Genomic DNA, 27,149 nt, shown 5'->3' with positions numbered 1-27,149 from the left:
TATTAATTATTTGAGGAGGAGGACCCAGGTCCCCGTTCCTTGGAAAAACTGGTTTATTTGTCAGCCAGCCATGATGGTTTTTCCATTAAGAATTAGATGAGATCACATCATTATGCCTATGTGTAGTGTGCCGTCTACATATCATTCCTGGTATTACAGAATCAACACACTACCTTTAGCCTTAAAATAAATGTAATGGGGCGGCACGGTGGCGCAGCAGGTAGTGTCACAGTCACACAGCTCCAGGGGCCTGGAGGTTGTGGGTTCGATTCCCGCTCTGGGTGACTGTATGTGAGGAGTTGGTGTGTTCTCCCTGTGTCCGTGTGGGTTTCCTCCGGATGCTCCGGTTTCCTCCAAAAACACACGTTGGTAGGTGGATTGGCGACTCAAAAAGTGTCCGTAGGTGTGAGTGAATGTGTGTGTGTGTGTGTGTGTGTTGCCCTGTGAAGGACTGGCGCCCCCTCCAGGGTGTATTCCTGCCTTGTGCCCAATGACTCCAGGTAGGCTCTGGACCCACCGCGACCCTGAACTGGATAAGGGTTACAGATAATGAATGAATGAATGAATAAATGTAATGTGGCTAAACAGTACGGCACTTGAGGCCTCCTGGAATGGAGTCCATTAATGTGAACCTATGTACATTTATGTTTTATAATTTTAATTGACAGACATATAACAGCTCAATAAATCATGATATTATAAAAATCTATGAAAACCAGTAGCTACCAATTAACATGGCTGTATTTGCATGAAGCACCATTTGTAAGAGCTGAACTACATCTTTAAGGCAAGCTCCTTTTACCGTTTGTTTATAGTGTGCGCAAAGCTCTGAAATAGGTTTGTAGAGATGTTACATTATAATTGATAGTGTTATGATTTATTCAGCATGCAGGGATCTAAAACTCAGCTCTCTGCTGCCCTGAGACCAACCCTGCTCGCTTGATACATTACAATTCATTACAATTCAATATAAATATGAGATTTTGCTTAGTTATTCAATGAAATAGCACATTTTCTGTCAGGTGCCGTATTTTCTTCCAGCTCTAAATGAAAGGAAGGACATTATGAGTGTGGGCTTTGATTAATTATCAGTCTTGAATAGACGGGCATAAGGCTGCCTGGCTAAGTGCCCGTCAGCATTCATCAGTAGCACTAAAACACAGGTCTTCAGTCAATTAAGAGACGAGCGCTCGCTCGCCCGCTGACGGAGAGATAGGGGCCTTTTAAAGAAAAGCATGTCGTGTCAATGCTGTCAGTCTAAACAGCAGCTTTCTTTAAAAGCTTCAGGAAGAGAGAGAAAGAAGGTGAGAGAGAGGAATATAGAGAAACAGAAAGAGGTAAAGAGAGAGATAAAAGGAGAAAGTCAGAAATGCATTAAACAGAAGTGTGTTAATGTACCCAGTGGGTGTGTGTGTGTGTGTGTGCAGTACTTTTCAGGCAGGTGCTCTCCAAACAATGTGGCGGTGTCACTCACACAGTTTCTCCTGAGGAGAAACTTTTGCTCTGATGGCCAAAGTGCTTTTTTTTTTCTTTCAGCCGAGAAAGGCTGAAAACCTTTCCGTCCCAGTGCTGTGTTTCTGCATTTAAAAAAAAAAATCCCCCGAATTGAAGGGTCTGGTGGGAAGGCCTTAACTGGTCATGCTTATTCATGTCCACGATAACGTCCATGCTTTCAGCTCTAACAGGAGCAAAGTGGATAGCTGCTTTGTAACACACATCGACAGCTAAAATGGGCTGCCTCCTACATTGTGTGTGTGTGAGAGAGAGAGAGTGCCTGCGAATTTAGCTTTGGACTTTTGCTGCCATTACCACACCACATATGCTGACACTGATATCATACATCTACTTGTCTTTGATGTGGAAATACAAGCCAGTCCTGAAAAATAAATAATTTTCTACAAAGATAATAAAGAGAACTAAGCAAAATTACTAAAAAAGCAAGTGTTTCTGCTCCTCACTCCTGGGCTCTCGTGTTTGAACTAAACAGAGGCTCGTTCTCAGTAGAAGCTGAAACCGTTTCCATTGTTCCTGCTAGATGTCTTTCTCCACCTTCTGTGAATTTGGGGGAGGAACCTGAACCTGATATAGAAGACACATTGTTAGTGCCTGTGCTGTACTCACCCCATTAGCAGTGCTGACAGCCTGGTAGTAGACGCTGTAGCTCTTGTGGGGCAGCAGGGGTGCGTTCCAGAATCCGCTGTAGGTTTTGTTGTCCCCCACAGTGAAAGGCTGAGGGGAGGGAATGCCACTAGAAGGGAACTCTGCTGTAAAGTAGTACTTGGAGTTAAGAGACGTGGCGTTCTGGTAGTGGACAGGGACAGGGTAACAGCGCAGGATCTCTGCCTCACCACCACGTGTTCTCCTGGGCCTCTCCTCCTCGACCACCACCTGATAAACACTGAGGGAGACAGAAAAAAACGAGAGGAAACATTACAACAAAACCCACGTTTTCTCCAAACACTTTCAATGTTGTTTCAAGAATCAAGCTTGATTTCCTCTTCTCTCCTAAAGATGCCAATATGACGCTGACAGTTCTGGTGCTCTGTCCAGTCTTGCACGGTTATGAGGAGTTTAAATCAGAGGTATCTCCGTCAAATCTATTTCCACTGCCATTTTGTTTAAATAAATGAGAGGCGGTAAAAACCCTCAAAACTGAAAATTGAATGTATACTAAAATGATCATAGTACCTTCACACATCTGGAAGATAAAAGCAATGTAAATGAACGTGTACACATCAAGCGATGTTGTTTTGAAATGCAGCGCTCCCAATCCAATTCCAGGCTCCATTCTCATACGCGTGAACGACGGCCAACACAATCCGCAGCCATTTTCAATCAGAGCCAGTGGGCTACTCCAGTCTACACCACAATCTCCCTCCGCGAGTTCCTCTTTCATCTTCCTCTCCTTTTGCAGGCTCTCAGACAGCACAAGTGTGTTCCATCATAGGTGCTTCTTCCTCCAACGTACCGCACTCAATCATGTCCAATATTGCAAAGCATTGTAGCCAGAGGAACAGAGTGGCTATAGTGCTCTCAGCAGAAAAGAAAATATAGCCTTGCCATGGTACTGCGGTGGCCATGTTTGCTATTTAATAATTTAGATTCATAAAGGTCAAGTAGGCCTTCATGCTTCTCTTAATACATCCACTCTGTCAGCTACCGAGCCCTGGAAAAAGTAAAGATTTTCAAAAGACTTCAAAACTAATATTAAAACCTCAAGGATCTTATACATAGAACAATGTTCTGATATTCAAAATCTAAATAAATGATCCTAGTGCAGACTACGTCTCACATCAGGCACCGAGTTTCACTAATGCATTAGAGGGAAAGCTAACTGTTGAGGAGAATAATAATCTGAAATGGAGCCAATTATGCTCTACAGATCGAGTATGTAATTATGAATGCCCTAGGTGGTGTTCTTAATTCTGATTTCATGTGTTTTTTTTCTTTAATGTCAACGTGAATGGGAAATAACAATAAGTCCCTTCGGTACCATGATGTATTCCAGAATGAACCATGCTATCAGGGAGAGTCTCCGAGTTAGCTCAGCATATCTGCTTCATAATACTTGAGGGTGGAGAGAGAGGGGGGGGCATGATATTATTGGTTATTATTTTATATTATTGTTCCCTTAAGACTCTGCAGAGGTGACTGACAAAATCGGAAAACACTGCTGATGGAACACAGCAGAAAAACAAGAATGTTCTCTGCAAATTTGTTGATTCCAGGCGCAACTACATTATTCAAGAAGACTTGAGAAGATCCTTGTGTTAAACACAACTCAGTAAAATGAGTTCCAACCTCTGGAAAGCACCTTATTTATGAGGATGGTCACTTGCGCAGACAGAGCTATGGAAGCAGGCAGTTGTTAGTGGCTAGTGAAATGAGTGTTGACTGATGCTAATCTGACCTTTGGGCAGGCTAATCTGTAATAAATCTGGGTTTGTTTAGACTTGCTAGCAAAAGGTTATCTGTGACTATAAAGAGCAGGGTATATAAATATAAAGTAGTTAATGAAACTATCAGACTCTGTGTTTTATGTGCGGCTGAAGCCAGCCGCTGCCCTTTTCCACGGTTTCCATATTAAGTACAAATTTAAATCAGATGAAAAGCCTTTTTTTTGCCTAAAGCATCGCTACATTACAGTTCGCTATGACCCTTATAAATTCACTAACACCACCTCAGGGTGTCTCTTTAATAAATAACCGTCATGCACCAAGCTTTTATACTTTTATATTTGTCAAAATTACAACTTTGTACTATCATTATGCATCCTGCACTTTCACATCCCTTTTTTACACTGGGATCAGTCATTAAGCGTCCTGTGGCTCGGACTAGGGTCTTTATATTTAGAGCTGAAATACAATCTGCTAAAAAAATTCAGCGCGGCTAGACTCTGCCTCTGTTAAAAAGAAGGTTAATTAACACCTGGACTCACTGCGTGGTCAGAGGCCAGAGGTGAATGGGTAAAGGTGGCAGGACTGTAAGCCAGGACAGATCACAGATAAAAGAGAAAGAGAGAGAGAGAGAGGAGAGCCAGGGAGGTGGAATGGGAGGAGAGAAAGAGAGAGTGCTAAATGAGCAGGTCTCAAGAGATGAGATCATTGGAAATCTTGTTACTGATCTCCACCTCCTTCTTTTCTCCAATATATTGATATTTTGTAACATGGACAGTTACACTCCCACTGACACTGACTCACAGTTGGTAAAAAATCACAAATGAATCATTGACCATTGCCACAATAGTCAATAGCATATGTTGCCTTTGAACAAATAATAATAGCTGTAATAGCTGCTTTTTGTAATAGCCTCACACACATTGAGAAACAAATAAACAAACAAAAAAAAAACCTATAGATTGCAGCTTTCATAATATGTCCCTGAATAATGTAAAGTAAGCTCTACCCAGAGGAACCATAAAACCATGATCCTTCAGACTCCCATGTGTGCGAGAGTTGGAGAGGCATTTTGGATTTTCCTATGGAATAAAGGCCATGTAATTATTTTCATACAAAAAAAGAATTCATGCGTGACCTAAATTATCTCCCATTTCAAAAGCCACAGCACTATACATATTTAATGTAAGATCCATATACGTGTGCGGACGCGGTGCATTTTTGGGGCGGCCATTGTGGATACTGTGAAAGGCTGAACGGTGAAGGTCTCCATAAAGCTTGTGTGAAACAGGATGATAGCTCAGGATGGAGTCAGATTGAACCCATTTCCACTCCTCAATTGAGCAAGGTCCTTCTTCCTCTGTTACTGTGGAAACTGAGCTTTTTCTCTGGTTTAACCATCAGAGTAGTTAATATTCTCCATAAAATTCTCTCTCTCTCTTTTTTTATAGGACAAGAGAAAGGTCTCACTTGACGTCGAGGCGTATGATGTGCCGTCAAGAATGATATGCATGGCATGAATAGGACCCCCTTCCGAAGCCCTCAGGCAAAATGGAGACTGCCAATGGCTATGAAGATCTAAGGATCTAAGATGGCCGACACATCTCTCTCTCTCTTTCTCTCTCTCTCTCTCTCTCTCTCTGCTTGCCCTGTCACCTCTTTCATGTTTGTGCTGAGCATGAAAAAACTGGTGAACTAGTTTTATTATCAAATGACAGCAATATGCTGTTTTATGGATTACATGCATATGGTAGAAAACTAGCACTATTCAATGTAAGGGCTATGAATACTTTTAAAGATTTCAAAGATAGAAAGTTTCACCCGGCTAAACTTTCAATAAAAACAGTCTTTTCGATATAAGGACTACTCTGGGTAGTGGAGAATTACAACGAAGGTCTCTTTTTCTTCTCTATTTCCTTAACCTTGTGTTTATAGAATATATTATATCCATTATACAGCTTGTCTGTCACTGTGCGCAGCTGAAGGAGGATCATTACTTTTTAAAATATTCAACAGAGCCACATATATTTCATTACATGTCAAAAAGCAGAGGTTATTTCTAGCTAAGAGCACTTTTGTGGGAGCCTGATGGAGCACTGTGGGAAAGATTGTGTGTGTGCTTTTGATTGAGCAGTGCTGATTCAGTGTGTTGTGCACTGAAGCGGGTGTTGTTTTGGTGAAACATGGCAGTGCCTGGGACCCGACTGAGCTCACGTGAGCAGACGGAGTTACACGGCCCACTCATTTAGCCATCTGCTTAATTCTGCGTGACACGCACCACAACAAAACAAAACACCCAAATAAACAAACAAGGACCTCTAAGAGAAATGAGGCATTACAGAGCGTGTAAATCTCAAATTGGTGACAACAATATGTTTTTAGCATTGATTATTAAATCACGCAGTTAATCAGACAGACGTACTCTGTGATCTGATGTAAACTTAAAGCTGCAAAATGCAAGGAATTTATTGCTCTACTTTTAAAGGAACACTAGGTAAGATTTACTGTTTTCTTTTTTTTTTGCTCCTGGGCTCCCTCTACAGATGCAGAGTATATTTCGCTTTTACAGCACTGTCCTGAGATCAAGGGGAGCGAGGGGGCTGGGAGGGGTTTTTAAGGGGTTGTTTGTTTCCTAAACGTTCCACCTCCAAAAGTTACATAGTGCAGTTTCTGCAGTGCTGAGTCTAGAGTAGCAACAGTGGAGTGGAGTAATATAAGTACAGTAAATTAGTGAGGTACATTTTTTAGGACAATACATTCATTCATCCATTTTCTGTAACCCTTATCCAGTTCAGGGTCGCGGTGGGTCCAGAGCCTACCTGGAATCATTGGGCGCAAGGCAGGAATACACCCTGGAGGGGGCGCCAGTCCTTCACAGAGCAATACACACACTCACTCACACCTACAGACACTTTTGATTCGTCAATCCACCTACCAACGTGTGTTTTTTGGACTGTGGGAGGAAAGCAGAGCACCCGGAGGAAACCCACGCAGACACAGGGAGAACACACCACACTCCTCACAGACAGTCACCCGGAGGAAACCCACGCAGACACAGGGAGAACACACCACACTCCTCACAGACAGTCAACCAGAGCGGGACTCGAACCCACAACTTCCAGGTCCCTGGAGCTGTGTGACTGCGACACTAACCTGCTGCGCCACCGTGACGCCCCAGGACAATACAGCCACATAATATTTATTTATCATAATAAACTGCAGTTACATCAACAGATTACTTTTATTTGTAAGCGCTTTTCCCAAGACTGAAATATCTACTGCTAATGAAGAAAAATAAGTTTTATGCAACAACTCAGGCTGATATTATAATCTATCTACACATATTAATCAGTGTTTCTGCATTTACCTCAGATTGTAAGTCATGTGCACTGATACTTACAAGTTTACAGGCTAAATCTGGTACACCTGGTACAACTCAAACAAACTGTAAACCTCCAAGCATATTTGACAGCTTATTATAATAAACATTAGCAGGACAGCAGCTCTGTTGAGGCACTCTGCGCTCTTCATGAAGCAACAAATCAGCATGAGCTGAATATACAATCTTCTAAAGTGTAGCATTAACAGTAGCACTAACAGAGCACAATTTTAGTTAGTCCATTTGTTATTTAGCAACCAGTTTACAGCTAGCAGAATGTGTGAACTAAAGTTAGCTGGCACCTGGAATGACTGGCTCAATGTAGGAACACATGAAATGCCACTTCATCACTCACACTCACTCCTGAGCCGCCAATCCACCTACCAAAACATGTCTTTGGACTGTGGGAGGAAACCCACGCAGACACAGGGAGAACACACCAAACTGTATACAGACCAAGGGTGGGGATCACACCCACAACAACAGAACCTTTTGTGTCAACACGCCGTTAGGAATATATTAATATCTCATCTTTTTAAAAGAGTACTAGCACAAGCTAACGTAACGAGTGCTAACTATAAGTGTCCTACTGGCGATTAGACTATGCACATGCTTCATATACATCAACGTTACAGAGTGAAGGATCACTCCAGCTGCTGCAAAATGATTGTATTGCGCATTGTTTTCACTCTAGGTTTATATAATTCTCCTTAAAGGCATGATCTACCTACCTATAAAAGAATATGCACATATTGTAGATTTAATTAGACTTGACGTGCTGTCTTGCTTGATGACATGGGCTAATCCTCGCAGGAAGCTGAGAGAGAGAGATCGCTTTCGGGGGTCTGCATCTTTTCCCGGTATGGCTGAGGGCCACGAGTCACAGGAGAGGCCAGAATACACTCACACACTCACACGCTCCCCCACCTGTCGCTCCCTTACTCCAGCGCGACATGACGTCTCCCACCGGCCCTATGACTAATTGATTAAAACCTCTGACTGTGGAGAGAGCTGCCAGATCTGTTCTGCACCAGGAGAGAGGGGGAGAGGAAGAGACAAAGGAACAAGGGACAGCGGCTTCCTCTTTTAAAACACAGGAGTGACATGCGGATGGAGTGATGAGAGAGTTGAGAAAGACAGAGTGCTAGAAAGCAGTGGAGGAAAGAAGAAAGAGAAACAGAACAATGGCAAAAGCTGAATAAAAAGTAAAGTGTGTTTTGTACTGAGGAGCTAATATAGAATTAGAACTGGAATATATCAACAGGGCGGGGGATGGTGTTACGTCACACATTAGAGAATCATTCCATCGTACAGAGAGGCTTTAACCTTCTTTTTTACAACGTGGATTAGTACAAACTCTCAAACATGTGTAATGCATTGTATTCTTTGACTTTTTCCCTAGTTGACGCATGGTATACGTTCATACACTTCAGAGTAATGTAGAATATAGAATTCAATGAGGCATTGTCTCATTGTTCATTCATTCATTTATTATCTGTAACCCTTATCCAATTCAGGGTCGCGGTGTGTCCAGAGCCTACCTGGAATCACTGGGTGCAAGGCGGGAATACACCCTGGAGGGGGCGCCAGTCCTTCACAGGGCGACACACACTCACGGTCACAGTCACTCACACCAATTGACTTGCCAATTGTCTCATTGTTTGATGTGCTAATCTTTATCTGACATTATCCACTGTAGCTGCAGTTTTAGACTGAAAATCATAATGACAATTTCAAATTTATCAATCAGCAATGATAACGATATGCCGTGAACCCTTAAGCAGTGAAGGAGTGAGGCAGAAGGGACACATGAGGAGTTGGAAAGTGAAAGACGGTGGTAAGGGACCAGGACTCAGTCTGTGGGGGTCAGAGCTGGACTGTGGGCAGCACCTGTGGTGTGAACGGTGCGTGTGCTGCAGGCAGCTCTGACACCAATTAGGGCTTTTCCATCTCGCCAGCCGCCAAGCGCCACATCCGCCAATTACGGAGGATTGACTTGGCATCGACTGGAGAGTGACCTGAGAGTGCGATTTACTTTCTGGAGAGAGAGAGAGAGAGAGAGAGAGAGAGAGAGACTGTACTGGGTTGATGTGTACAGCATGCGAAGGGAGCATCTAAATCACAATTCGCCTCTCTCTCTCTCTCTCTCTGTCTCGTTTTAACACTAATCGTTTCCCCTAACCGCATGCCTGGCCGATCAAACAAACGGGCAGTGCCACTGGAGGCTCTACATCTGCTTGATTTAAGAGGGATCCTGAGATACACGCAAAAGCCTGACACTGCATCCTCTCGACTCCCACTTTAAAGATGCGACTGTTTCAAGAGCTACATCCCACTATACCACTCTCTCTCTATCTCCCTCGCCTCATGAGCCTCGCTACCCCTCGCTATCTCTCCCAGGTGCGTTTTAAAAACAATACAGAAGGCAAGCGTCTGAGGCAGAGCTAACGCCTGCGCTTTAATCTGAAATCTCTCACTGTAACAACGTCAGGAAGACGGAGCGGGAGGCACAAACTGTTTGTCTTTGCAGTAAACAGACAGAGGATAGTCTCTGGATTAAAGTCGGTGTAAAAAGGAGGATTACTCTCATGTACGGCTGTGCTTTAACAGTGAACGTTACGACTGGCAAGGCGACTATAAGATGCAGCATCTTGCTGGAGTTCATAATTCACGCTACAACATGTGTCCGTCTTCAAAAACAAGCAGCTATTGGCTACACAGAGAAAACTGGGTAAAAAAAACCAAACGCATTCTTAAACATATAAGCTTTCATTACGTATTAGTTACATTACCATTACCCTCGTTGTTGCAGCGCAAAGCTGAAGAGGAGCTCTAGCGCTCCCTGATCACGGCTGAAGGACTACATCTGGAGTAAGTGGAAAACTGTGTAAATGTGATTTGTTGCTGAAATTTTCATTTAATGAGGAGAGCAAAGAACAGCAGTTCAGGCCTCAAAAGGATGACAGCAAGGACTGGGCTTGAGCTCCTTCAGCCCAATCAATTACATAAACACATGCTACAAGAGTGCTGCGGCCTGTTGTTTCACAGCCACACACACTCAATTATCCTCCCAATATATCTGTGGGTGCGTTTGAGTGTGTGTGTGTGTCTGAGTGAGAGTTATCCACACACCTCGTCTTGACTCTCTTGCCCTAGGCTGGCGTGGAGTGATGGGTGAAGGTGTGAAAAAGAGAGAGCGTGTGACTGGCGCGAACGATAAGGAGCAGCGTTCCGAATCCCTCTTTCTCCACGGCAGGCGCGGGACGTGTGTTTCTGAGATGGAGGCGTCTTTTGGCCTGTCGCGGGACTGTTCTGAGCATTACACTAACACTACATGACTGATAGACACATCGGTAATCCTCTTAAAACCCCCAGCACAACAGACACACTTCTTCCCCCTCTGGTTACAAGTGTTCCAACCAGTGAGAGAGAGAGAGAGAGAGAGAGAGAGAGAGAGAGAGAGAGAGAGAGAGAGAGAGAGAGAGAGAGAGAGGAGAGAGAGAGAGAGAGAGAGAGAGAGAGAGAGCGAAAGAGAGATAGAGAGAGAGAGGGAGAGAGAGAGAGAGAGAGAGAGAGAGAGAGAGAGAAATTGAATGAGAGGGAGATTGAAAGAGAGAGAGAGACAGAGAGAGAGAGAGAGAGAAAGAGAAAGAGAGAGATAGAAAAATAAAAGAGAGAGATAGATAGAAAGAGCGAGAGAGAGAGAGAGAAATAGAAAGATAGAGAGAGAGATAGAAAGAGAGAGAGAGAGAGAGACAGAAAGAGAGATAGAGAGAGAGAGAGAGAGAGAGAGAGAGAGAGATTGAAAGAGAGAGTGAGAGAGAGATAGAAAGAGCAAGAGAGAGAGATAGAAAAAGAGAGAGAGAGAGAGAGAGAGAAAGGGATAGAAAGAGAGAGAGATAGAAAGTGAGAGAGATAGAGAGAGAAAGATAGAAAGAGCGAGCGAGAGAGATAGAAAGAGAGAGAGAGAGAGAGAGACAGAAAGAAAGAGAGATGGAGAGAGATAGATAGAAAGAGCGAGAGAGAGAGAGATAGAAACAGAGAGAGAAAGAGAGATAGAAAGAGAGAGATAGAGAGAGAGAAAGAGAGAGAGAGTGTGTATGGGTGTCTGTTTGTACTAGCGAAGATTAATTACACAAATACGTCAAATGCGTCATTCTCTAATGAATCCTGATGTGATAAATCAGTCTGACGTTCACAATGTCTATATTCACCTTGCATTAATTAACCCCACACTTTTCCTGATACACCATTTATTTACATGAATTGCCTGATACAGCACCTTTAGATATTCCACTAGGTTTAATCGACTTTTCCATGCTCTGTACACACATGCACCACCCCCTCCAAAAATCCTGATAACTGCCGCACAGTGTGTGTGTGTGTGTGTGTGGGGGGGGGGGGGGGTATTACCATTCACCTAATAAGAAATGTAAATGAAATGTGCAGTGTCTACAGTGTGAGTTCTATCCCTGGTGATCCCCAGCATTAATCTCTGTGGGTGGGCAGGATGTCATCTCTCATCGCGCAGTGCAGCACTAGCTGTTATTAGCAGTTAGCATTCTCCTCCAAGTGTTCTTGCCCAGTGACAGCAGGTTGGCAGTGGTATAAAAACAAACAAGCAAACAAATAAGCGCGGGAACACACCCTGGAGCGGGCGACACAAACTCACACATACCTATGGACACTTTAGAGTCGCCAATCCACCAACCAACATGTGTTTTTGGAAGGAAACTGGAGCACCCAGAGGAAACCCATGCAGACACGGGGGAGAACACACCACACTCCTCACAGACAGTAACCCAGAGGAAACCCACGCAGACACAGGGAGAACACACCACACTCCTCACAGACAGTCACCCGGAGAAAACCCACGCAGACACAGGGAGAACACACCACACTCACAGACAGTCACCCGGAGGAAACCCACGCAGACACGGGGAGAACATACCACACTCCTCACAGACAGTCACCCGGAGGAAACCCACGCAGACACAGGGAGAACACACCACACTCCTCACAGACAGTCACCCGGAGGAAACCCACGCAGACACAAGGAGAACACACCACACTCCTCACAGACAGTCACCCGGAGGAAACCCATGCAGACACAGGGAGAACACACCACACTCCTCACAGACAGTCACCCGGAGGAAACCCACGCAGACACAGGGAGAACACACCACACTCCTCACAGACAGTCACCCGGAGGAAACCCACGCGGACACGGGGAGAACATACCACACTCCTCACAGACAGTCACCCGGAGGAAACCCACGCAGACACAGGGAGAACACACCTCAAAGACAGTCACCTGGAACAGGACTCGAACCCCTGGAGCTGTGTGACTGTGACACTACCTGCTGCACCACAGCGCTACTCTAATTAAACAATTACACATCTGAAATCAAATGTGAAGCCTGCAATAGCAGCGCCACTTCTGTGGGTTATTGATATGTTATAATGGACTGCTCCTCTACCACTGTTTCATATGTGTTTCACTTTGGCCCTTGAATTGTTGGCAGACAGCTGCTGTTCAAGCTGCAAGTGTTTTATTCCCACATCCAATCTGTGCGAGGACGATTACTTCATCATCTTAAACATAAAGAGCCACAATGCGCTTGTTTCCGACAAACAAAAGTGCCGCTGTTAAACAGCATAATGCCACTTTAATGCTGTTTCATTTCCGTGCACTCACTTCATAATCCTCATAAGAATATTATTTGTTGCCGTAGTCATAGGACGGAACTTGAATCTTCAATCACTCCACAGGCAACAGCAGCGCAGATTAAACATGGATCTCTGTTTTGTGCTGGAGGATCAGCTCCTGTTTTTTTATTATTTCTTTCTGGCGAGGGAGTGTTTTCATAGATTTTGAGTACGGCCACAAGCTATGGCTCAGTGAACCTGGGTGAAAGAGAGAGAGATAGCTGCCATCCAGAAACTTCTTCAAAAGAAAAGAGACACTGCCATCTTCAAAGCACAGCACTGCTGGCCTTGTTCTCTCTCTCTCTCTCTCTCATACAGTATGGCTACAATTCCTGTGTACCTGGACCTCCTAAAACAAACCCAGATACACACACACACACACAAACAAACAAGTTAAATATGACTATGAAAATAAAACATAAGTGACTGCACTGTAGTTTGTAGTGTCCTTGTAGTGTCAACAGGTCTCTGCCGTTCCTGGGCACAACAAATTAGAAATTAGACCAGATTTCACTCATATAGACTGGGGATGTAAGCTGTAAGTGATAACAGAGTCACACAACAGTAATATACTGGTGATTTCTCTCAGTATAATGAACTAGTTGCTTACACATTCACATTCACAACTGGTTTGGTTACGGTATCTATCAGATACTTCATTCGTTCATTATCTGTAAGCACTTATCCAGTTCAGGGTCGCGGTGGGTCTAGAGCCTACCTGGAATCATTGGGCACAGGGCGGGAATACACCCTGGAGGGGGCGCCAGTCCTTCACAGGGCAACACACACACACACACACATAGATACACATTCACTCACACCTACGGACACTTTTGAGTCACCAATCCACCTACCACCGTGTGTTTTTGGACCGTGGGAGGAAACCGGAGCACCCGGAGGAAACCCACGCAGACACGGAGATACATGCTGTGGTGTGTTCTCCCTGTGTCTGCGTGGGTTTCCTCAGGGTGACTGTCTGTGAGGAGTGTGGTGTGTTCTCCCTGTGTCTGCGTGGGTTTCCTCTAAGTGCTCGGGTTTCCTCCCACAGTCCAAACACACATGTTGGTAGCTGGATTGACCATTGCAAAACTGTCCACAGCTGTGGGTGTGTGACTGAATATATGATAGTGTTAGTAAGTGAGTGTGTGATGCCCGGTCTGAAATACTGATGAAGGATATTTGATCACCTCATGCCTCATGTCCAGTGTGAGTTCTTCTATTGAACCTTATGATTTTAGTTGACTCCAGACACACCATGATCAGGACGAATCAGTTACAGAAACCGAATTTATAAATAAACAAATAGACTCTAATTAATCATCATTGAATCATAGTATGAAATTATAAACCTTCAGTATCTCAAATAATTAACTATTAACTTGAACTAAATTAACCTCTCCATAATGACAACAGTGCTGTGCAAATATAGGAATCATCGTATAAACACACAGTAATACACACAAAATTATATACACTATTCTACCAGGTACCGATATGCTCAACCCCCCCCCACCCATCCACACACACACACACACATTTATCTCAGACTGATGAAGCACCTGAGGCCTTCGGTATCTGTAGACACATTAAACTGCACGCAGCATGCTTAATTCTCTTATTAAAGCAAATATCAAACTTGCATATCAAAAACAGCTGACTCGCCAGACTGTGATCACTGTGAAATCAAGCCATTGATATTTCTGCTTCATCGTCTTAATCTAATTAAAATGACACCATTCCTATTAGAGCCTATGTTACAAAACACACCATCTTGCCCTCGGCAATGTAAAGACACATAAACCAAAGTCAGGATTTTAAAAGATTAATCAGAGTCTCCTTTGTGTGAATGTGTGTGTGTGTGTGAGAGAGAGAGAGAGAGACTTTGTTTGAGTAAACCAAAGAAAGAACCCACAAGATAATTAATGAAAGCCTCCCCTCATGATGCCTCTGTAATTCTAATCAGCCTTTTTGTAATTACTCTACTGAGAGAATGCCACTCTTGCCAGCGGAGAGGTTGATAATACACCACCTGATTCTCAGCAATAACAAAGAAAGAGTACAGCACGGAGACAGAGATTAAATGTGGGATTGGAATAAAGAGATTTTTATTATTATTATTTTTTTGTATTATTGTCGTTATTCATTTTCATTAAGAAGCTCCGACATGTCCTCGCTGTACCTTGCTGAATACGACTTTGTCAGATTAAACACTGGAGATTGGGATTAAATAAAAGGAGTGTTCACCAGGGTAAACCTTTCAAACGTTTCCTGTGTAATCCCCATAAATTTAAACTGTGTCAGACGCCTTCGGATTACACTCCTGGTACATTGAAAGTAATTTATTTTTCTTCCTTTTTGTGGCGTGGTTATGATGTGGTGTGGTTACCAGGGCATTCGCTACACTTTTTAATGTGTGGTGCATTGTGCTCGCTGCGATAACAATATAAAACATCCCTGTGGAGTTCCAAAACACACTGCTGGAACGGCATTATCCTACACTTATTAAATCCGATGCAGCGTCCAATGGAAAGAAAGGAGTCTGTTGACCTGAGGGTGAAAACTCTTTGTGCTAAATCTGCGTGGGCTTCTGGGCCCACGGAGCCAAAGTGCTCCAAGATTCATAAAAGTTTCGCCAGGAAGACCTCCAGGACTTTTGGGGAGACACTGTGGAACCCGCCACTGAGCTTACTGAGGCAGTCCAGGCCCTCGACACATGATTTAAATTTCTGAGGCCGTAAAAGTGTGTACTATTTACTAATGAGATGGGCAGAGAGAGATAGGGAGCGTGTATATGTTGGAGGCTCAGGGACAGCCAGCGGCCTGCGGTGGCACAGACAGAGCGAACAGATGAAAGCAGTTCAGAGGCTGAGTTCTCCTGGTGTCTCTCTCTCTCTCTCTATCTGACACACACAAACACACACACATCTACTTTGTTCTCGGCTTCAAAGGCCAATAGCTTACTCAAAGGGATCAAATCCACAAACAATAAAAGAGGAAGAAAATAGATAAAAACTGTTATGAAAATGAAAATAGCAGGGAAAGGGGTTTAGCTGCGAGGTAAATGGAGTCATTACTGGTGCAGATGCAGAGTCACTGGCAGCTGCACTGAGAGCTGTCCGAGCCTTTTGTCTTCCAGGGATTCACAGGTTCATGTGCAGATACCGTGCGCCGTGATTAAGCTTTTATTTGTCTTTGCGTTTGGTTTAGAAACAGCGCTTTACATAAACTACACTTCACACAAGACAAGGCTTTGATAACTGAACTATAAACAGTGGATGTAAATGTTTGTGTGTGTGTGTGTACGAACACTTTCTATCAATTGACTGAGAAAACCACATTTTCATTATTCGTTCATTCATTCATTCATTGTCTGTAAGCGTTCATTCCAGTTCAGGGTCGCGGTGGGTCTGGAGCCTACCCAGAATCATTGGGCGCAAGGCAGGAACACACTCTGGATGGGGCACCAGTCCTTCACAGGATGACACACACACACACACATTCACTCACACTCACACATACATGCTGAATAGCAATTAGCATTTTTTAAATAAAGTAATAAGGTAAAATATAAAGGATATAAAGGAACATTTTTGACACTTTTTTTCATGAAGTTGGGTGAACAAATATTTTTTGAAAATTAAACATTTATTATTGAGAAAACAGCATGACATTCATTCATTCATTCATTCATTCATTATCTGTAAGCGCTTATCCAGTTCAGGGACAGTCACCAGGAGGAAAACCACGCAGACACTGGGAGAACACACCACACTCCTCACAGACAGTCACCCGGGAGGAAACCCACACAGACACAGGGGGAACACACCACACTCCTCACAGACAGTCACCCGGAGGAAACCCACACGGACACAGGGAGAACACATCAAATTAATTTGTATTAAAGAGTTGCACCTACAAATACTGTATTATTTTAACTAAAACTATTCCAATCCTATATCCATTACCCTTGCACGATGGCCAGTAGTGAGCTAGAAAGTGGTTACACCTAACATCAGTATGTGTTTTTAACAATAAATAGAGAAAGAAAACTGTCAGGTCATTTTTAAGCAAAGTATAAAGAGAGGCATTTTGACTGACATGATTTTTCCCTTATTTTGACTTGTGAATTAACAGTGAGAATCCATCAGCCCCAAACGATGTCCCCAAACTCGTTCATGGCAGCACATATGAGTGTTTATTTGTGCTATCCTACCTGACTGGTGCTCCCCTGCTTTGGGCCGGTTTGAGGAGGACTGTAACAGTGCTGTCTGTCTGGTTCAGAGACGTCTCTTGATCATAGGCGGGCATAGAAGGAGCTACACACACAGAGACACCAAAGAAAAGAGAGTGTGAAAGGAAATAAGACAGACCGTCACACCAGTCAATAAATGCCAAAGCTCCCGCAGCAACACCACTTTACTCCAGTTAAAAAGGATGCTCTATAAACACCTGACTTCACATCCCTCGTCTGTTCTTTATGGAGAAAGAAGTCAATTAAAACAATTAAATAAACCCTGATCAGCCATAACATTTAAACGACCCCCTTGTTACTACACTCTCTGTCCTTTTAATCAGCTCCACTGACCATAGAGGTGCACTTTGTAGTTCTACAATTACAGACTGCAGTCCATCACCAGCACAGAGCAGGAATCATTAGGGTAGTGGATCATTCTCAGCAGTGACATGGTTGCACTTGTAAATTGGTGGATCACACACTGCTGCTGCAGTGTCACTGCTGGACTGACAATAGTCCACCTACTACTCGTCCAATCCAACAGCACTGTGTGGGCAGTGTCCAGGACCAGAGGACGAACAACACAAACTATGCAGCAACACATGAGCCACTGTCTCTAACTTTACATCCACAAGGTGGACACACAAAGCAGGTGTGTCTAAGAGAGGGGACAATGAATGGACACAATGTTCAAAAACTCCAGCAGCACTGATGTGTCTGATCCAAGGACCCTAGGACCCTCTCATATCAGTGCAACAGTGTCCCTGCTGAGAATGATCCATTAGCCCAATAAACCCTTCTCTGTATTTGGTCCTGACCATCTATATTTGTGTGTGTAAAGATTCTCTCCATCCACAGACCTGAGATCTTGGTGGTGGCCTGAGTGATGGCTGGTGGTCCATAGCCCTTGGCTGTGCTGGCTCTCAGTGTGAAAGAGTAGGTGGAGCCAGGATAAAGGCCCAGGAACACATGGCTCGTCTCATTGCCCAGTTTGATCACCTTGCCGCTCTGATTGGAGAGGTCCAGTACCGGGTCAAACGAACTCACTGCTTTATAGGAGATCTGTGGACATGATCAGATTTCATATTCAGTTCCAGACCATCGTTTCAAATGAATGCAGACAAATTATATACTTGAGGATTTTTATTCATGAAAGAATAAAGTTACGTTAAAAACCAAGCACACCGTTGTTTTTCTTGTGAAATTCCCAATAAGTTCGATGTGTCACATGACCCTCTTCCCATTGAAAAAAACAAAATGGCCGACTTCAAAATGGCCGCCATGGTCACCACCCATCTTGAAAAGTTTCCCCCCTCCCGTATACTAATGTGCCACAAACAGGAAGTTATATATATATATGTGTGTGTGTGTGTGTGTGTGTGTTATTAATTAATAAGTGGTTCCTCTTGATATTTCAAAGCATTTCAAGCAAAAGTTTGAGGTCAGAAGAAGCCAACATTCTTTCATTTTGACTTTTCTGCAAGTTACCATTTTTAAGCTGAATTACTGTTTGTTCCCAATGAAAATCAAGTACTCTCAGATCTGAAATAAAGCAAGCGGCCCAGGTTTTCAATTGTGCTTGTGAGTCAGTTGCTAAAGTAAAATTTCATGGCCATTTTTCCCCCTTAGAGCACAGTCAGTTTCAACATGTTTTTTGCTGCTTTTATCCCTCACTTGAACTCCCTGTAACCCAGCACAGAAAAACACAAGGACATCAACTCCAGAGAATTTTCTTCAAATGTTTTCTACCCTCCAAAAAGCCTATTAAAGCATATTTTCTTGCCAGCAATACAAATTAATTTGAGTGTTGTTCTAGTCAGTAATACAAAATGCCTTTTATAAGTTCTACCAAATTAATATCCATTATATTCGAAATGCTTCAAGGCTTTTTTCAATTATGCCACTCTATAAAACAGAAACTGATGAAGAGGAGGAAGATTGCATTGTCTGACTGAACTAGAGTGAGGTCTGAACGCTGCACAGAATGTTGTGAGCGTCATATCTGAAATGGATTAACCATTAGAATTACAGCAGGGGAGGCATTCTTTAGCCTGGAAAGGCATTTCCATTCGCAGGCTTTGATGCAGAGGTTTGCAATCAAGTTGCACAATCAGTTGTTCCTGACAACCTTGATGCTGTTAGTGGCTATTCATTTTATTCCATTTACAAGCAAAGCTCCTGAAACAAGGTGCCAATGCTGGATGTTTGTGGACGCCAACAGAACATTAAAGAGGTCACCTGCTTATTTTAGGGGCATGCATGTGTGCAAAGAAGCAGAAGGCCATCTCAGTTTCATACAGAATAGGTGTGTGTTTGTGAGGGAAATAAAATAGGGCATCTACCCTGTCCTCCCTGGTTTGAGGAACAAAAATGAGTTGGGGATCTAAAGTGAATAGGGTAAAAAAGAGAGAGAGAGAGAGAGAGACAGAGAGAGACAGAGAGAGAGAGAGAGAGAGAGACAGAGAGAGAGAGACAGAGAGAGAGAGACAGAGAGAGAGAGAGAGAGAGAGAGACAGAGAGAGAGACAGAGAGAGAGAGAGAGAGAGAGAGAGAGAGAGAGAGAGAGACAGAGAGAGAGAGAGAGAGAGAGAGAGAGAGGAGAGAGACAGAGAGAGAGAGAGAGAGAGACAGAGAGAGAGAGAGAGAGAGAGAGAGAGACAGAGAGAGAGAGAGAGAGAGAGAGAGAGAGGAGAGAGAGAGAGAGAGAGAATGTTCAGAGGAAAAGAGCTGAAATCTGTTTTTGATATCACTGCTTGTCAGAGGAATCTCAGTTTGAACCCTTTGATATTGTCAAATCAAAGGCAGGACTTGACTTCAGGCTTAGTGCTTCTGGGGAACGCAGACCAAATAGAGTCTAAGGCCAGTCCTGTCTGAGTGTGCTTCGAGCACTCTCTCTCTCTCACATACACACACACACACACCTGGGGAAAACTGATGGCCACGACGCTGAGAATTTGGCAGCTCTATTTAAAAAAAAAATTCCATCGAGATGGCTCTGGATCGATGCATGGCCTCTAGCCTCCAACCCCGACAAAAACAAGACGATATTACAGCTAGATTGACGTGTTATGACAACGTAAAGCCCCCGCTCGCTCTCCAGAGGTGACTCATCCTGAATCTTTAAACTTTCTCGTTGGACAGGATGATATTACAGAAGGTACAAGGCAGCACTTCAATTTCTCAGTTCTATCTGCGCAACCATGTTATGATAGATTTATGTGGCCTGTAATGTAGTTTAGACACTGCAACAGCTGCACACCACGAGTCAAGAGCAATCAGTATCAACTGCTTACTATAAGTGGTTTTCCTTTTTTTTACCAGTGATAATAAAAGATTAAATACTGGGAAAAACTGAAGAATGAGGCAAAATTGTTGAACCAATCAAAATAATTTCACTATGACAGCATTCAATAAAAGCAATGTGAAAATAGGGATAACTGAATGGCAGCAGACCCACACAGACAGTCACCCGGAGGAAACCCACGTAGACACAGGGAGAACACACCACACTCCTCACAGACAGTCACCCGGAGAAAACCCACGCAGACACGGGGAGGACACACTTCACAGACGGTCACCCGGAGGAAACCCACACAGACACAGAGAGAACACACCACACTCCTCACAGAGTCACCCGGAGGAAACCCACACGGACACAGGGAGAACACACCACACTCCTCACAGACAGTCACCCGGAGGAAACCCACACAGACACAGAGAGAACACACCACACTCCTCACAGAGTCACCCGGAGGAAACCCACACGGACACAGGGAGAACACACCACACTCCTCACAGACAGTCACCCGGAGGAAACCCACGCAGACACAGGGAGAACACACCACACTCCTCACAGACAGTCATCCAGAGGAAACCCACGCAGACACAGGGAGAACACACCACACTCCTCACAGACAGTCACCCGGAGCGGGACTCGAACCTACAACCCCAGGGCCCCAGAGCTGTGTGACAGCGACACTACCTTCTGCACCACCGTGCCGCTCAATACCTTTCCTGTTCCTTTCAGACTCTTGTATGCTCTTGCTTTGTTTATTTGACATGAAAAAACATGAAAATACTGCGGAACTTGTTCCACTGGGTGCATGTTTACCTCATACTGCGTGATGACTCCATAAGTGTGAGCTGGCTCTCTCCATTTGAGAATGATCTTTTCCTCGTAAACACTGGCCTGGATGGAGTCTAGAGGAACCTCCCCTGGCACTGGAGGGAAATAACAAACATACAGAAGTTAAACAAAAAATAAAATAAATCCAAATAAAGTAACCACTGTTGTGACCAAGATTTGGTCTGATTTTTTCAATACTACACAGAATTATACAGTAATCACTACTATAGAGCAAAGACATAAGCTAGTACATAGCAACGAACTGAACTCTGGGTCCACATATGACCCCTTAGGGATTAGGGCGGTAAACTTTTCAGCCTTTTTCCTGTTATTCCAGTCGATACGGCAACAATGCCCCGTGCTCTTCATTGACTAAAGCCTTTAATAGGTGTAAAGTTGTTTTGACAGATAGCAAGGCTGGTGTGCTTGCTGCTGCTGCTCCACTGCAGGGAAAAGAACCCAGTGCTGGTTCTTATATTAGAAGTGAGCAAGTGCAGCTCTCTGGGGATTAGCAGGCCTTTCAATCTGAGCTCAGTGTTTACTAGAGACAGACCTGCCCCTGTGACCCGTCTCTCTTTAACACACACCGCAAGGCTCTGATCCTCAGGGTGTATGATGCTGAAAGAGATCATCTAAAGGAGGAACATTCCATCCTGCTGCTACATTTTCACCTTGGGGTGTGTACACATTCACGCACTCTCTCTCTCTCTCTCACACACACACACACTTCTCTCTGAACAACACAATACTGTGGTTCCTTTTCAACCTTCTCTCTGAACACATCTGAAGTAAACTTAATGGGACTTCACGAGAGAGAGAGTGTGTGTGTGTGTGTGTGTGTGTGAGAGAGAGAGCGAGAAAGAGACCATGCTTCCACTCATATCTGAATAAAATAAATAATAAAAAAGAGGTCAATGCAATGCCTCTGCGGCGGCTATTTAATGGAAGACAAAATTAGGCGTCCAAAATATCAGACAATTATTGTGATAAATTACGATTAAAAATGGATTTCTGATGAACACCAGACTCGTATCTGGATTAAAAACCGATGGCTGTATTCATGCTGCAGACATTGTGAACGGTTCTCGTCCCCTTTCTTTTCTGCTTCCTTCTGTAAAAGTTTTTATTTTGACACTGACATTACGTGGGCTGCTGTAAGGTATGATGCCTGTGCCTCACCGTCCTCGTCAGTCTGCAAGTGGATCTCGTCGCTCTCCTTAACTCCCTCGCGGTTGCGAAGCACTAGTTTGACACTGAGGTTGGTGTACGGCGTCAGGTTGTGGATGATGTGCTGGGGCGCAGAGCTCTTGCTGTCGTAGAACACTTCTTCTCGACTCTCCTCTTTACCGCCCGCTCTGGCTCGGTACTGCACCGTCAGACTGTAGTTATGGCAACGGGTCACGTTGTAGCCGAACGGCTCCCAGCGAATGGTCACTTGCCTGGACTTGATGTCCACCACTTTAAGCTGCCGAGGGCCATGCATGGGCTCTGAAGCAGAGACAGAATTTACACTTAATGTAACAACATCACTGTTTCGTCCTCATTAAAAAAAGGAAGAGCAATACAAAAGAGAGTAAAATATATAGAGAATAACAGAACGGTCTATATTTAGTGCTACTGAGTGTGAACAGGATATTAATGCAAATCATGGGGGACAGTTTGACGCAGCTAATAGAGCTCAAACGGACCATAGAGATGGAAAGAACACACGGAGGGGTTTAGATTTTATGTTCTGTAGTGAGACAGCTGTTGAAAAGCTGTCCACGTGGACACACAGAGCCTAGACAGGAGAGGAGGTTTATAGTCCTGCTATACATGCAGGAGAGAAGAATCCATTTGTAGTAAAACACATTTGTTAGTTTGCCTGCGCAGGAGGCTGAAAATAAAACCCAACAATTTGCTCATTGAACGTCTATAAACTGAGGAGTCAGGATAAGTGATGTATTCGTGTGTCATTTTGATGAATTATATTTAAAACATTGTGGCCAAAATCTAATTTTATGTAGAGTTTCTCCTACAGCACAAAGCAGTCAATCGGCACAAAGCCAAGATGTTTATTGTGTAGTAACCTTCCGTCACTCAGAACCCAGCTTGTAAAGCTAATGTAGATAACAGTTAACTGAAGGTTAAGGACACGCCTACATTAGATATGCACACATACTGCTGTTATATGTGGGTTACTTAATACACATAGTCATGATTGTGTAGTGTACTGATAATCTCAAACTATCATGTTGACAACAACAGCTAAAACGGTCAGACACCGCTGGATAACTGGTATTAATTACTTGGCCACAAATGGTTCACTCAGGCGTTGTTCATGCGGTTCTGAATATTTTTGAAAGCATAGATTTGCCCTTAATTTTTCAAAAATTTATAATGTAGAATATGTATATTAGCCTTGCGCCCAACGATTCCGGGTAGACTCCGGACCCACCGTGACCCAGAACCGGATAAGCGTTACAGATAATGAATTAACGAATATGTAAATTAAAATAATAATAATAATAGGGCGGCACGGTGGTGCAGCAGGTAGTGTTGCAGTCACACTCCAGGGGCCTAGAGGTTGTGGGTTCAATTCCTGCTCCGGGTGACTGTCTGTCAGGAGTGTGGTGTTCTCCCTGTGTCCGCGTGGGTTTCCTCCGGGTGACTGTCTGTGAGGAGTGTGGTGTGTTCTCTCTGTGTCTGCGTGGGTTACCTCCGGGTGCTCCGGTTTCCTCCCACAGTCAAAAACACATGTTGGTAGGTGGATTGGAGACTCAAAAAAAAAAGTGTGAGTGTGTGTTGCCCTGTGAAGGATTGGCGCCCCCTCCAGGGTGTGTTCCCGTTTTGCGCCCAATGATTCCAGTAGGCTCTGGACCCACCACGACCCTCAATTGGATAAGCGCTTACAGATAATGAATGAATGAATGAATAATAATAATAATAACTCATTTAGAAATTGGCACCACTCCTTGGTTAAAATTTTTTAATGGTAAATCTCGAAAAAATCTCCAAGCTTATGTCCCAGGCTTATGATAAAAAGATGAAATATTAGTACGTTATATATTTCTATCAAATATCTTCATAACGTCCATTTACATGAAGGAGAAAAAGGTCTACATTTTCACGTTGTTCGCCGAACTCTCAGACAACACACATTCAAGCTGCGGAGACTGTTGACCCTCTGTTTGGGCGGATGTGAGGGGGGCAGAAAGATCAAAGGCAGAACTATCAGGAGCCCTGATGAAAGGAGGACACCTCGGCTTCTAATCGGACACGAGACAGAACGACGGAGCGAGTGAGAAGAATGAAAGAGGATGAAGCAGGAGAGATGGATTCCTGTAGAAAGATGTAAGAGTAGTGCAGCACACATATCACACTCAGGTTCACTCGCACAGCCCCACTCCCTCCTCCGCTGTATTGACACAGACAGAACAGGACTGGCTCTGTGCAAAGGCCAAAACCCTGCTGACATCCCATAATCTCTAATCACAGCCACTTCTACCCTACTCACCTCTCTGTTCCTCTCTCTCTCTCTCTCTCTCTCTCTCTCTCTCTCTCTCTCTCTCTTCTTTTGCATTGTCAGCTTCCTTCTCTTTTCTCTCAATACTCTTAATCTAGCCCTCTCTCTCTCTCTCATACACCCTGACAACCAAGCACATATACTAAACACACTCTCAATCTTCCTTTACTTCTCTTTCTTTCTCCATTCACCGACTTCTATTCTTTCATCTGTCTCCACACTTTCCTCTTTCTCCCTCTCTACACCTTCTTCTTTCCTCTCTCCCTCAGTAAAACCCTGTTTTTTCTATCCATCTCTCACTCAGTCTCACTCATCTCTACCTCACCTTTCTCTTCTCTCTCCACCTTCGCTGTCTGTTTTTTTCCTCTAGTTCTTTATTCATTCACCCCCCCCCCTCTCTCTCTTTCTCCCTCCCTACATCCCCCACATTCCTCTTTCCCTCTTCTCACTCCATAGCGCTCTCTCTCTCTCTCCGTCTCCATCTCTTCCCCTTATCACCCTCTGGTTCCTCACTATCTCTCGACATCCTTTTTTTCCCTCACTCTCCTCGTGTCTCTCTCCATCTCTCTCTGTGTCTCCTCTACCACCCCCACCCCTTCTCTCCCTGGACAGAGAGACACACCGTAATACGATCAATTTCCATCCAGGTTAAATTTGAAGTCCATTTCTCTGGAACTTAACAGTTTCCCACCTATTAGATCCAGCCAGGGCTCAATTTCCTCCTGCCCCTCTGGAGACACACACACAGACACAGAGACACACACACAAGCGTGCAAACATACACACAAAAGGCTGTGTTTTGTGTGGCCATATTTAGGATTCTGGTAATGGTGAGCAACACTTGCTTTCTTCTCTCTCTCTCTCTCTCTCTCTCTCTCTCTCTCTCTCTCCCTCTCTCTCTTAGTGACTTAAGTCACTGTGGTAAAGGACACAACTCTGATAGTGTCCAGTCATTAGCCACTGATTGAGCTGTTGGACTGAAACACATGAGAATACAGTGAGAGTTTACTGAAGAAAGCAAAGTTAAATTAACCCTCAGTATCTGTTAATAGCGGACGATGTGGGACCACATCAAAAAAAGAAAATGTGAATGTAATTAAGGGCACCGGATTCACTTAAAGCCTTGGTGGCCTGGGCCGGTCCACGTCTGCCATTTTCGAGCCGAGCTGCGCTCAGAGGATTGCCACGGCAGCGACTCTGATTGGATCTGTGTGAGACTCTAATACTGCTAACGAGAGTCAGACAAAGACGACTCAGGGGGGAGAAGAGCCAGGGAACGTCGGAGAATTACCCAGCTGCCCACAGCACTATGCAATAAACAAGCTCCGAATTCAACCACATCCGTCCTCCAAGCAAGATCTCTGTTAGATAAACCCCATCCGTTCAAACTGATACTGAACAACATTATTAAACTGCCTTTCATGTCCAAACTGAAACGCTTGATTTTATCCTAAATACATTTTGTTTAAAAACTCTGCCATGCTTCCTATCAGTGTATTACAGCTGCACAAGGCTTCCTTCTTTGTAGAATGCATAGTGCTTTGTCCTGTGAGACCACAATTCTGACACATCCTAAAGGTTCTGAATGGATCACCTCCAGAGGACATACTTCCACTGCTCCACAGCCCAACACTGGGGGAGTGGGCATGGTGGGGTGGTCTAACTTCTCTACGATTAGGTGTGGTGACCTTAAAGTAACACTTAATAAGATGTGTCAATTTTGCTACACTTTTAAGTCATTGTAAAACTAAAAGTGGAGTTAGGTCTGGATGATACGATGAAAACATTTATATCACAATATATTTGTTAATTTCGCTTGATATTATACAATTACAACACTGATATGAACAATAAAAAGCCACAGAATAACCTCAGTGACTGATGCTGTATATTGTATATATCGTATATCGAAATATTGAAAATGTGTTATATCATGTTATTGAAATTTTTAATATTGTGATATATATATATATAAGTATATTGTCCAGCCCTGGTGGGTGTCACGCCTTTGTCCTGTCATTTAGCACATGGCTCTGTTTGTTATTGTCCATGTCTCCGCCCATGTCCCGCCTTTGTTCCTCCTCCTCATCAGTGTCGTTTGTAATCCGTCCCCCTCGTTATCTGTCTCAGGTGTCTCTTGTCTATGTAATGTATTTAAGTTTCCTTGTCTTGCTTCCTGTTGGTCGGTCATTCGTTTCCCATGTCGAGTTTCTTGGTCTAGTCTGTCTTTACTATCATTCGTTTCCAAGTCTAGTCTGTCTCAGCTGTTCCTCGTTTCGTTTCTCCGTTATCGTTTCCAC

At 43.9% G+C, this 27,149-nt stretch overlaps 1 protein-coding gene across 1 annotated transcript in view; it reads right to left on the bottom strand.

The window, feature by feature from the left end:
- LOC136675477 (receptor-type tyrosine-protein phosphatase mu-like) overlaps window positions 1-27,149 on the bottom strand; it is a 244,894-nt gene that overhangs the window by 70,936 nt on the left and 146,809 nt on the right. The window contains exons 9-13 of the mRNA XM_066652026.1: window positions 22,524-22,832; window positions 21,330-21,439; window positions 18,079-18,280; window positions 17,198-17,300; window positions 2,122-2,398 (exon numbers count right to left, since the gene is read on the bottom strand). Of these exons, the coding sequence (XP_066508123.1) occupies window positions 2,122-2,398; window positions 17,198-17,300; window positions 18,079-18,280; window positions 21,330-21,439; window positions 22,524-22,832 (1,001 nt within the window). The remainder of the gene's footprint in view (window positions 1-2,121; window positions 2,399-17,197; window positions 17,301-18,078; window positions 18,281-21,329; window positions 21,440-22,523; window positions 22,833-27,149) is intronic.

This window comes from Hoplias malabaricus, chromosome X1 (assembly GCF_029633855.1).
Source record: "Hoplias malabaricus isolate fHopMal1 chromosome X1, fHopMal1.hap1, whole genome shotgun sequence".
Lineage (NCBI taxonomy): Eukaryota > Metazoa > Chordata > Actinopteri > Characiformes > Erythrinidae > Hoplias > Hoplias malabaricus.
Note: the sequence above shows the minus strand (reverse complement) of the source record. Positions and strands in the feature narration are given on the sequence as shown.